Here is a 13030-nt window from a genome sequence, read left to right on the forward strand (position 1 = left end):
AAACCTCAGGACAGCACTCAGGCCCCAAGTTCAATGCCCAGGATCAGAACCAAAAAAGTAAATAAAAATGAATTAAAAAAAAAAAAAACTTTCACTGGGCTGGGAATGTGGCTTAGTAGTAGAGTGCTTGCCCAGCCTGCATGAAGCCCTGGGTTCAATTCCTCAGTACCACATAAACAGAAAAAGCTGGAAGTGGCATTGTGGCTCAAGTATTAGAGTACCAGCTTTGAGCAAAAGAAGCTCAAGGGCAGTAACCAGACCTAGAGTTCAAGCCCCAGGACTGGCAAAAACAACAACAAAAAACAAAAAAAAAAAACCTCTTTTACTTATTTAGAATACCTTTTATTTTATAGAAATATTCACTACACACTGTAATATTCAAACAGAAATAATGCATACCAACTACTAAAAGGACAAATTTTCCAGTCTTATTGTCTAAAAAATATTTATGAATATAAATAACTTTAAACATCTAAATAGATTTAATTTTGCACTATGTTGAAAATCTAAAGCGTATATGGATTAGCCATACAATTGCAGCAATATGTGCAATGATTCCAACTAATTTTGATTTTCCTCACATATAGCCAAAAAATAAATGTTTTCTTTTTATTTTTTGGTAGTGGTGGTGGTACTGGGGTTTGAACTCAGGACCTATGCATATATTATATACCACCTGAGGCACACTTCAGTCCTTAAGTCTTCTAAATATTTGGAAAAACTACTATTTTATCTGAAAAAGCAAGCATTGCTTGATATAAAAATCAAGCACTACAACATATAACATTTTAGCACTAAAGAGTTTTGAGTTAAATTTTCAAAACATAGATATGTCATACTTCCCACTGAACCACAGACTCTCAAGTTGCATGTAGTGCAGGCATATCCTTTCTGCAGCTTATTAAACATACATCCTATTAAGTATATAAATTTTACCTGAATACTTTTTAGAAGTCCCTCCTGTTTCTTTAGAGATTCTTGGACTTTATTTGTAAGACTGCCATAGATTCGATCCAGTTCAGTAACAGAAAGCGCTTCTTCATTTATCACACCATCTTGAGCCAGTGCTGTCAAAAACTTGCTTGTCATGTCAAAATTTACTGATTTCAGGTCATTCTCAAGACTTTCTCTATCCTTCTTCACTTCATCAAGGTTTGTCAATAAAGACTTTAAGACATTTACCACCTAAACAAGAAAAAAAAAGGTATCTTAATTTAAATAACAAAAAGCCCATTTCAAGAAGGAATTAATATACAAAGGTTAATTCATGGTCAGAGGGAGATACTTTCTCAGAGAGATAGTATAAAGTATACATCAGGTATTATTTATGTGTAGACATTGTACTTTTGTTGACTCAGATTATAACAGGAGCAGTACTAAATAACAGTAATATAAGCTATAATTTACTGAATTTGCTATACCAGGCACTGTGCTAAACAGTTCACAAATATAATTCCTTATAATGTTATAGCATATCTATATACTGTATCTCATTTCAGACATAAAGAAATTGAGTCCCAGAAAAATTAAGTAACATGGTTACAACATAATAACAGCCAGTAGTAACATTAGTCAGCTAGGCAGCCTCTGGCTTACATTCAAAATCTTAAGTGCTCCTTTATATTAATAGTATACAAGTGCCTCTAATGTTGCTTTCAAGCTGCCTCCTCCACACTCATTTCATCATACTTAGTAAGTGGGGGGAGGGGGGGGAGGAGATGGGAAGGGAGAGGAAGGGGAAACAAAGGAGGAGGCAACAATGCTTGATAAGAAATATACTCATTATCTTGCCCATGTAATTGTAACTCCTCTGTATGGTATTTTCACAATTTAAAAAAAAAAAAAAGACTATAAGGGAGAACTCCAACCCCCCTCCTCAGCCCCAATCTGTTTACCCTGCATAATGTTTTCAGAAAGAAAGCTGGGGAAAATACAAAGGATGATGCCCATAAACCACATCTCTCCTCCTCCCTTTCTTTTCACCAATGGCAATCTCAACTCCAGTGGACCTCTCCAACTGAGTATTGCTGTGCTATCCTGTCCTTCCTACCTCAGTGGTCAGTTCCTGGACAGTAATATCCACAGGTAATATTCCCTACTGAAGAGGAAAAACCTGAGGAAAAGTCTGAAGTTCCTTCTGAATTTAGGTGAACTTCCTTTGACCTTCTGTTCACACTCATTTTTCCTAAATGCCCTAGTGTTAACTTTTAAGAGAGGAGGCTTTTGAAAGGGAAGGAGTAGTACAAAAGCATATTTGTAAATCACTGTATTCTGAGTAAGAAAAAAATTACAATATAAAGATATATATTATTTAGAGACATCTTTACAAAATGAGTCTTTTGTAAAAAAAAAAGCAATAAGGACAAACCAGTAACATATTAAAAATTTGGTAACTTCTAGGAAGTATATACTCCCTAGCAGGAATAAGACTGTTCTATATGTACCTTTGAATCACAACTTTTTTTTTTTAACACATTCCAAAAAAATTAGCCAGGTGCCACTCTGTAATCCTAACTACTTAGAGGGGCAAAGATAGGAAGAATCACAGTATAAGGCCATCCCTCGAGAAGGAAAAAAAAAATCCTAAGACCTTTTTTCAATCAATAGCTATACACATGGTATTTGCTTATCACCCTAGCTTTATAGGAAGCATAAATAGATGTATGGCAGCCCAGAAATGTGCCAGGCAGGAAGCAAGACCCTATCTCAAAATTAACCAGTACAAGAAAGGGCTGGAGGCATGGTAAAATGCCTACCTGGCAAGCATAAAGTTCTGAGTTCAGAACCCAGTATCATAAAAATAAACACAAAAACAAAATATAAAGATGAAAGATAATTACATAGGAAAAAAACGACTTCAACTCTGATTATATTCCCTTTAGTAGGCACAATGGGCTTGCAAGGACAGTTTACAAATACAAGCATTTCTAAACTTTTTAAAGGACAAGAAAAGCACTTAAAAGATATTTAGTAAGCACTGGAAAATTCACCTGTAAAATAGAAATTATACCTATTTCAGGACCACTGTGAAGACTGAAATAACAAATAAAGTGGCTAACCTGATTTGTATCAAAGGGTAACAGTTCAATCATATTAACCACTGCTACTTGATAGTTGAGTTTCATGCCTAACTGTACACAGTAAGCCTGCCTCAGTCACAAATTATACATTTTTACCAAATATGGTCAAAAACAGTAAGCTTGAAGACACAAAAGAAATTTTAAAAACAAAAAGTTTTAGTTCCCAAGTGTACTACACAGCTCGGTTTGAGGTGGAAAAGTTCTCAGTGAGCCTCTGATTATCATCACTTGTGTTTAAATCACGTGTGTGATCTGCTGTTTCCCTACCTTTAACTGTAAGTTCAGGGATCTGTCATTCTAAAAGCAAATAGTGTCCAAAATACAAATTTAAAAACAATTTAATTTAAATAATAAACTGGACAATTTTATAGATTCCTTATATTGCAAGTTCTTTTTTTTTTTATTTTGGTCATAACCTTATTTTAGATTGCAATTTTCAAGCTGCTGAAGTTTCAATTCTTGATCTAAACCCTCACAGTATACTTTGTTTCCTTTTAAGCTCTATCCTTCATTAATTATCTTTGTACATGACTAATTTTCCACATTGAACTACAAATTGGGTATCAATCCATTTGTCAGCTTTTCAAAGTACTTAGTTGAGTGTCTTCTAGTAAGTGTTAAACACATGAAATCATTCTGTAAAAAAGACAAATAGGCAACAATATTGTTAGCTTTCAAAATCTACTATCTCAGGAAACTCAACTGTTTTTGGCTTATTTTCCAGTGTACTCTGGCACATCTACATCTCCTATCTCAGAGCATTTATCCATTCAATTTTACATGCTATGTGATCCTCTCATTAGGACTTTTCAAATAAGATTCCCTACTACTGATTTTCTCCTTCCTACCACAGTTAGAAATACCATGATGAGGGGCTAGAAAGGTGGCTCAGTGGTAAAGTACTTGCCTCCCATGCATGAGGCTCTGGGTCCAATTCCTCCTTATCACATACACAGAAAAAGCCAGAAGTGGGCACTGTGGCTCAAGTGGTAGAGAGCTCACCTTGAGCTGAAGAACTCAGGGACAGCGCCCAGGCCCAGAGTTCAAGCTCCATGACCGACAAAAAAAAAAAAAAAAAAAAAAAGAAAGAAATACCATGATGATGTTACCCATTTATTAAGTTGTCAATTTTCCCTTGAGAAATAATCCTAGCAGAATATAGTGGAAGGTACTATGCAATCTTTTAAAAGAAGAAATTATAGTCACAAGATTATATAGCTAAACCCAGTTTTGTTTGCTTTTAACTCCAGGGAAGTTTCTATACTTCCAAGGCCCTCTTTTATGAAACTTGAATACTGTGAATATATGAAGTATCTAGAATTTAGTACATCCTCATTAAGGCATTTAAAGAATGAAATTTTAACATTAATATCAGTAATAATTACCTATCAAACCATATATAATATTTTAAGTATTTTAAACAACCCCCAGTTATTTCTGAATAAATATGTGTGTATATGTTTATAAATACATATATATATGTATATATACATACACACAAGCAAGTATATGTGTATATATACATGTGTATATATGCTGGGGATCATACCTATAGGCTTGTGTGTACTAAGCAAATGTTCTATTACAGTTATACTCACAGCAAACTTGTGTGTTTTTTAAAGAGGACAGTAAGACATTAGCAGTTCACTGTGCACAATAGCCTGAACACAATTTTTATAAGCAATGACCACTCACACCAACTTTCACCCTCTTACCTCGCTGCCCTGCATGGTCTTTGCTGGGTTAGCAGAGGGGATGGCAGCATTCAGCTCAGGCTCTGGCTTACACAAAAGTGCAATGGTATCACGATGAGACTGATAACGTTCTTTCACTTGGCCATCTGCTTGTACAGCTTTGTCTAAAACTGTTCTGAAGTTGGTCCCCTCTGAGGAAAAAAGTTTCCAGAGCTTAGCATAATTCTAACAGCAATATTTATGGACCATATGTACTTTTAAGTTCTCATCCTCAACTTCACTCATCTTCCATTCCTATAGGCCCCAAATTACTAAATAAAATCTCAGTTGTCAATCTTGGCATTTTTGGTTTTGGAAAAATAAAGTCAGAAGCATAGACACATGTTAAATTTGGTATAATCTGGTGCCAAATAAAAGCACAATGACATTAGTCTAATCTTTTCCTATACTCAATGAATATCAGAAGGTATTAGTCACTCAAAAAATTGAACATAACATATAAAAAGAATTATCTCAAAAGACAACTTGAAAGCTGGGTGCCGGTGGCTCACACCTATAATCCTAGCTACTCAGGAGGCTGAGATCTGAGGATCGAAGTTCAAAGCCAGCCCGGGCAGGAAAGTCTGTGAGACTGTTATTTCCAATAAACCACTAGAAAACCGGAAGTGGCACTGTGGCTCAAGCAGTAGAGCGCTGGCCTTGAGCTGAAGAGCTGAGAGACAGCACCCAGGCCCAGAGTTCAAGCCCCATGACTGACAAAAAAAAAAAAAAAAAAAGACAACTTGACTTTAAAAACCAGTAGACATATTTTAGGTGGAAAAAAAAAAAGTGTGAAGATAAATAAGTCCCTAGTCATGAGGTATATCATAAGTACAAAATATTTAAATAGAGCCAGACACCAGTGGTTTATGCCTGTAATCCTAGCTTCTCAGAAGGCCAAGATCTGAGGATCACGGTTCGAAACTAGCTAGGGCAGGACAGGAGATCTTATCTCTATTTAATCACCAAAGGAACCAGAAGTAGGGCTGTGGCACAAGTAGAGCACTAATCCTGAGCAAAAAGAGCTCAGGCCCTAAGTTCAAGCCCCAACACCTGCAACAAAAAAAATTATAAAATCATCTATATGACTTCCTATGATTTTTAAATATAAAGATAGGCTGGCAAAGGAAATAAAGGTTCATTTTTTTTTTCTTCTTAGGAAGAACAGGGATCTATTGTAAGAGAAAACACAATTTTTGTAGTAATACACAATTCAGTAAAAATAAGTTTACAATTTATTCTAACTTAATCAAGCAAAACCATGGGTACAAATCAAGAATCTATTCTAGTGAAGGTCATTTATATATACTCTTACCTGCTCTTAAAGGTTTGTAAAGGTCATTGGATGGTGTCCTTTGCCAGCGATCCTTAAATTTTGCTCTTAAGTCGTTATCAGTTGCTTCTTCTTCATCCAACAATTTTAGTGACTTGAAAAAAGGAAGCAAAAAAACACTGAGATACCATTTCTATCATACAAAATTTAGGCATTTTAAAAATAATCATACCCCAGGAAAATGGATGTACCTACAACAAACCACACTCAGTGAAGTAAGCCAAGCTCAGGGAGACAAATATCATATGTGGAAACTAGATCTAAAATACACTGGTACATGATAAATTATACAGAACTCTAGGCATTCACACATAGTGAGACCAAAGAAGGATACTCTTTTTTTTTTGGGGGGGGGGGGGGGGGGCGGAGGAGAGATCCGGTCGTGGGGCCTGAACTCAGGGCCTGGGCGCTGTCCCTCAGCTCTTCAGCTCAAGGCTAGCACTCTACCACTTGAGCCACAGCGCCACTTCTGGCTTTTTACTTTTTGCTTATGTGGTGCTGAGGAATCGAACCCAGGGCCTCATGCATGCAAGGCAAGTGCTCTACCACTGAGCCACCTTCCCAGTCCCCAAAAAAGGATACTCTTAAGAGAGTGCCTCTGATCATACAAAATAGTATTTATCAAAATGAATTCCAGGAACCAGAAATAAGAAGTACTTTCTTCGTTGCTGCTTTCATTTTCTTTTTTGTCCTGTTTGTTTACATGTCTATGGGAGGGTAAAGGGAGGCACAGAAATGGGAGGGACTAAAGGTAAACAAATGTAGCTGTGGTACTCACTAGACACTGTTGAAAATGAACTATACAATTTGTAGGTGGGGATGGGAGTGAAAAACTGGCAGGGTGTGAGGGAAGGGGTGAAAATGTCCAAAAAGAAATGTACTCTTTACCTGACTCACATAACTGTAACCCCTGCATATAACATTTTATATTAAAATAATAATAATCATGCCCAAAGTAAGTGAGCTTCATAACAAAAACTTGTACACTACTGATTAATGAAAAAAATACTTTTTGTTTTTGTAGAAACCTAAGTTATATGTAATAAATAAAAAGTCATAAAATTGGGCTAGGGTATAGATCAGTGGATGAGCAATTGCCCAGCATGTGCAAGGTGCTAAGCTTCATGCTCAATACCATAAAAAACAAAAACAGTAACAAAATGTAAGGTTTACATTACTCATAGTATTTCTCAGTAAAATACTTCTTTAAAGTATCAAAGTACTTTGAAGAAATGTTTAAGATTAAAATAAACAGAGGCTAGGAATGTGGCTTAGTGGTTCAGTGCTTGCCTAACATTCATGAAGCCCTGGGTTCAATTCCTCAGTACCACAAAAACAAAATAAAATAAACAGACGTCATAAGACAAACCTCTGAACATAAAACAAAAAGAACAATGAAATTATGCTATGTAAGTCTGACTTCTATCCCAGTACACAAATTGAAAATTGTATGTCACATATAAAAATTCCCTTCTAATGCTCAGTTGTAAAGAAACACAAGAAAGAGCTTAATCTACCCATGGACACAAGGGCCAGAGCCAGGGGTGTGTGACGGGCCTTGATCACTTAGGGCACAGAACAGAATCTTTTCTGTCATATACCAAAGAGGAAATACTTTAGGCCTTGCAGGCCTCATAGAATCTCTATCATATATTATCATCTATATTAATATATTATCATACATTATTTTTATAATCCTCTAACAATGATAATGAATTCAGCTAGTGAGTGCATACAAAAGTAGGCCAAAAACCAGAACTGGCTTATTATCTATACTTTGCCATCTATGAAGTTCATCACTGAACTTAATATATGAGGAGGAAACAAAAAACCTAGGTAGAACCAATATAGTAAGAAGTGAGAACAAAAGCACTTTCTTTGTTAAACTAGGAAAGTTACAAATCAGAGACTCGCAATGAATATTTTTATTTTTGTGGGGAGAACATAGTTTGAACTCAGGGCTTCATACCTGTTAAGTGAGTGCTCTACCACTTCAGCTACTGCTCCAGCTCATTGTTGCCTTATTTTCCTGATAGGGTCTCAAATTTTTGCCCAGAGCAGCCTTAATCAGGCAATCCTACCCATGCCTCCCACATAGGAAAGGAGAAAGAAAGGAACTTTATGTATAAGTTCTCAAGGAAGGAGAAAAGATGGATTTCACTCAAGGAGCCAGGTGTATTGAACTTCCTCAACACAATACACGAATATAGGCCATCTCTGAACAACTAACAGCTAAAATCAATCAGTCTTGCACCACATACATAGCCATGTTTTTCTTCCAGTAGTACCATAAAATTACATGCCTAATGATGCTGTAAGTACACTCTGATATCTGCGCAATGACAAAAGTCACCTAACAAGTGTTTCTTAGAATATACCCCCACATTAAAGTGACACATGACTTTGCTTACTAAAAAAAAAAAAACTAGAAAAATAAATAATTAAACACTGGAAGCTTCCCTGTAAGATTAAAAAACAAAAGGATGTCCACTCTCACCACTGTAATACCACAAAAATTAGGCAAGAATAAAAACATCCAAATTGGTAGGAAAAAGTAAAACTATCTCCAGTTGCATTTGATAAAAACATATATGCAGAAAATACTAAAGATTGATTCCAGGCACCCATAGTTCATGCATATAATCTAGCTACTCAGAAAGCTGAGATCTGAGGAATGCACCCTAGATCCGCCCCAGGGAGCAAAGTCTGTGCAACTCTTATCTCCAATTAGCCAAAAATGGAGTATGGCTCAAGTGGCAGAGCACTAGCCACAGGGCCCAAGCCCCAAGTTCAAACCCTAGGACTGGTAGAAAGGAAGAGAGGAAGCGAAGAAGGGAGGGAGGGAAGGAGTAAGGCAGGCAGGTAGGCAGGCAAAAAATTAATAATTTCAGTAAAACTGTAAAAAATAAAATTCACATAGAATTTCACATATTTCAAACTTTAGTAATAAACAGTCCAAAAAAGAAGTATTTTAATTCATTTATAGTAACATCAAAATGAATAAAATAATTAGAAATAAATTACCAAACAGGTATTACAATGACTATACACTGAAATCTATATAACACTGTTGAAAAAATTTAAGACAAAAAAAAAATGGTAAGATATCCTGTGTTCATGGGTAAGACATAACATTGTTGAGACTGGAAATACTCCTCAAACTGATTTAAAAACTTAGTGTAGCCAGGCACCGGTGGCTCATGCCTGTAATCCTAGTTAATCAAGAAGCTGAGGTCTGAGGATCACAGTTCAAAGCCAGCTGGGCAGGAAAGTCCATGAGACTCTTTTTTTTTTTTTTTTGGTCGGTCGTGGGGCTTGAACTCTGGGCCTGGGCGCTGTCCCTCAGCTCGTCAGCTCAAGGCGAGGGCTCTACCACTTGAGCTCCAGCGCCACTTCCAGTTTTCTGGTGGTTTATTGGAGATAGGAGTCTCACAGTCTCTCCTGCCCGGGCTGGCTTTGAACCACGATCCTCAGATCTCAGCCTCCTGAGTAGCTAGGATTACAGGCGTGAGCCACCAGCGCCCAGCAAATAATTATCCTTTTTTTGTTGTTGTTGGTTGTGGGACTTGAACTCTGGGCCTGGGCCCTGTCCCTCAGCTCTTCAGCTCAAGGTTAGTGCTCTACCACTTGAGCCACAGCACCACTTCTGGCTCTTTCCATTTATGTGGTGCAGAGGAAATCGAACCCAGAGCCTCATGCATGCGGGGCAAGCACTCTACCACTGAGCCACCTTCCCAGCCCTCCATGAAACTCTTATTTCCAATTAACCACCAGAAAACCAGAAGTGGTGCTATGGCTCAAGTGGTAGAGCACTAGCCTTGAACTGAAGAGCTGAGGGACAGCACCTAGACCCAGAATTCAAGCCCCACGACTGACAAAAAAAAAAATGCAATCCTTATCAAATTTCACTTTTTATTGAAAAACTTGATAATCTAATCCAAAAATTTATATGAAATTTTAAGAGTCTCCAAATAGAAAAACAATCTTGAATGAATAGAGCAAAATTGTAGGATTAAGCTCCCCCATTTACAAAGCTACAGTAAAAAAAAAAAAAGTGGTAAGAGCATAAACTTAGATTTCATACCACATTCAAGATTTGAGATCAAACATAAGAGCTAAAGAAGAATATATAAAATATATATAAAGAAGAATATATAAAAGTATTCATGACCCTGAATTTTTAGCAACAGAATCCTAAATGACACCAAAAACACAAACAAGGAAAAATTACATAACTGTACTTCAAAACTTAAAACATTTGGCTAGGCAGTGTGTGTACCTGTCATCACAACTACAGAGAAAGAGGAAATAGGGAGGCTCAAAGTCCAGGCCAAAAATACAATATCCTATATAGAAATTAACAAAAGCAAAAAGGTCTGGGGGGCACGTCAACTGATAAGAGTGTCTATCAAATTCGAACTCCAGCACCACCAAAAGAAAATTTTAATTCTTCTACACAAAAGAACAATTTCATAAGAATGAAAAGATCATCCACAGAATAGGAAAAGATATCTGTAAATCATATAATGTATAATGCATAATACAAAATAATACTGTATAATATAAAAATATATGACACCCTTATAATTCATCAACAAAAAGACAATATGGTTTTTTAAAGGCTGAAGGCTTAGACATTTCTCCAAAAAAGGGACACAAGTGACAAACAAGCAAGTGAGAAGATACTCGTCCTAATGATTAGCCATTAGGAAAATGTAAATCAAATCCATACCACTTCATACACACCGAGTAAGCTACACTTGTTTTTAATAGAACAATTTCAAGGGCTGACTAGGATGTGAATACACTATAGCCCTCACACACTGTTGTCAGGAATGTAAACTGGTACAGCTACTCAGCAAAACAGTTTGGCAGGTCCTCAAAAAATTAAAGTTGGACTTACCACTTGACCCAGCAATTGTGATCTTTCACATATATCCAACAAAACTGAAAACACACATGTTCAAATTAAAACTTTTACAATCATACACACTAATAGCAGTAGCATTCACAACAAAGTAAAACCTCCAGTAGTGAGGAACAAAATATGGCATGCCCATAAGTAACATACTATTTAACTTTCACGAAGCACTGATGCATGAACAGTATGAGGACTGAAAACATGTTAAAACCAGCCAATCTCAAAAGGCCACATATGAAAGGATTCCATTATTATAAAACATCCAGAACAGACAGAAACATACATATTCATAGTTGCCAGCAGTAGAGGAAAAGTGAGAGCAAGTTACTGCTGATAGGTAGAGTTCCTGCAACTAAAGTATGAATGCTCCACAACATTGTGATGGTACTAAAGGTCATTCGATGCATTTTAACCAAGTTGATGGTGAATGTCAGGTGAATTTTACCTCAAATAAAAAGGAAGGGAAAAATGGCAAAGAAAGGAAGGGAGGAGAGAGCAAAGTTTAAGATAAATATGAGATAGATGAGATGTTTTAAAACAACTAGATATCTTGGAAAGGAAAAAGATCAAGGAAATTCAAACAAACACACAAACACACACACACACACACACTGAACAGAACAAAAAAGGCATAGCTACAAGCCAACCAACAATCTAGGATGCTTACGTAGTCTCTGAAAGAACACAGAGAGAAATGGTTTAAAAAAAAAAAAAAAAAAGACCATAAGTGATATTTACAACTGATTCTGAAGCCCCACCAGCAATCTAACAAGAAAAGGAGATGACAGAACAAAGGAAAAAAGGAGTTGGGCGTAATGGTATACACCTGTAATACTATCATCTTTGGGGGACTGAAAAAAGGGTAAAAAGTTCATGAAATCCTATCTCATCGGAAAAAATACATGCAGTGGTATGCTCCCATAATCCAACTAGGGATACATTTATATATAGGAAGATCATAATACAGGACAGTCCAGGAGAAAAGACTACATTAAAAATAGTAACTAGTGCAAAATGGACTGGAAGCATGGCTCAACTTGTACCTGTCTTGCAAGCACAAAGCCTCCCCAAGTTCAAACCCCAGTATTGGGGGGTAGGAGGAGGGAATCCAGGTGCCAGTGGCTCACATCTATAACCTTAGCTACTCAGGAGGTGGAAATCTGAGAATGGCAATTCAATGCCAGCCAGGGAAGATAAATCCTTAAGATTCTTATCTCTAACTAACCAGCAAAAAGCCAAAAACAGAAACACGGCACAAGTGGCAGAACACCAAACATGAACGAAAAAGCCAAGAGAGAGCATCAGGCCCTGAGCTCAAGTCCCAGTATCAACACCAAAATAAACAAATTTAAAAAAAAAAAACTGAAAAAAATCCAAGATTTATAGATCCAACATTTATAGGAAACAACAATGATAAATTATTAAGTACCAAAATTACAAGGGAAAATAAAGAAAAGCACAGTAAGGGGTGACATTGTCCAAGAAGCACTGTATTCATTACCTTACATACAGAGTTATAATTCCTTTGTATAACTCCTTAATTTAAATTTGTAAATTAAATTTTTAAAAATATGAAAGAAAAAAATTACACTGGGTATCACGGGTAATTCTTGTAATCCAAGCTATTCAGGAGGCTAACCAATCTAGAGGATCACAGTTCAAAGCCAGCCTGGTTGCTACAACTTCAAAATAACCAGCAAAAAGCCGGGCTAGAAGTATAGCTCAAGGGATAGAACACCAAGCAAGCAAGCTGAGAAATTATGCAGCCTTCAGTTCAAACCCTGTACTAGCAAAAATAAATAGAAATAGAAATAAAGAAAAAACCCTAAAAATTTCTAAAAATCAACACCAAAACAAAGTGTGTGAAAGCTACTAGAGAGACAAATAATGCAAAAAAGTAATAGTTTTACAACTTCACAACTTAACACCTTACTTAAAAGGAGACTCTCCAAATATAAAAGGA

At 36.4% G+C, this 13030-nt stretch overlaps 1 protein-coding gene across 2 annotated transcripts in view; it reads right to left on the bottom strand.

The window, feature by feature from the left end:
- LOC122096126 (programmed cell death 6 interacting protein) overlaps positions 1-13030 on the bottom strand; it is a 62078-nt gene that overhangs the window by 12473 nt on the left and 36575 nt on the right. For both annotated transcript variants that reach the window (XM_042666544.1, XM_042666543.1), the window contains exons 11-13: positions 6129-6240; positions 4796-4965; positions 937-1185 (exon numbers count right to left, since the gene is read on the bottom strand). In XM_042666544.1, coding sequence (XP_042522478.1) covers positions 937-1185; positions 4796-4965; positions 6129-6240 — 531 coding nt within the window. The remainder of the gene's footprint in view (positions 1-936; positions 1186-4795; positions 4966-6128; positions 6241-13030) is intronic.

This window comes from Dipodomys spectabilis, unplaced genomic scaffold (genome assembly GCF_019054845.1).
Source record: "Dipodomys spectabilis isolate Male_0828 unplaced genomic scaffold, ASM1905484v1 ptg000365l, whole genome shotgun sequence".
In the NCBI taxonomy this organism is placed as follows: domain Eukaryota; kingdom Metazoa; phylum Chordata; class Mammalia; order Rodentia; family Heteromyidae; genus Dipodomys; species Dipodomys spectabilis.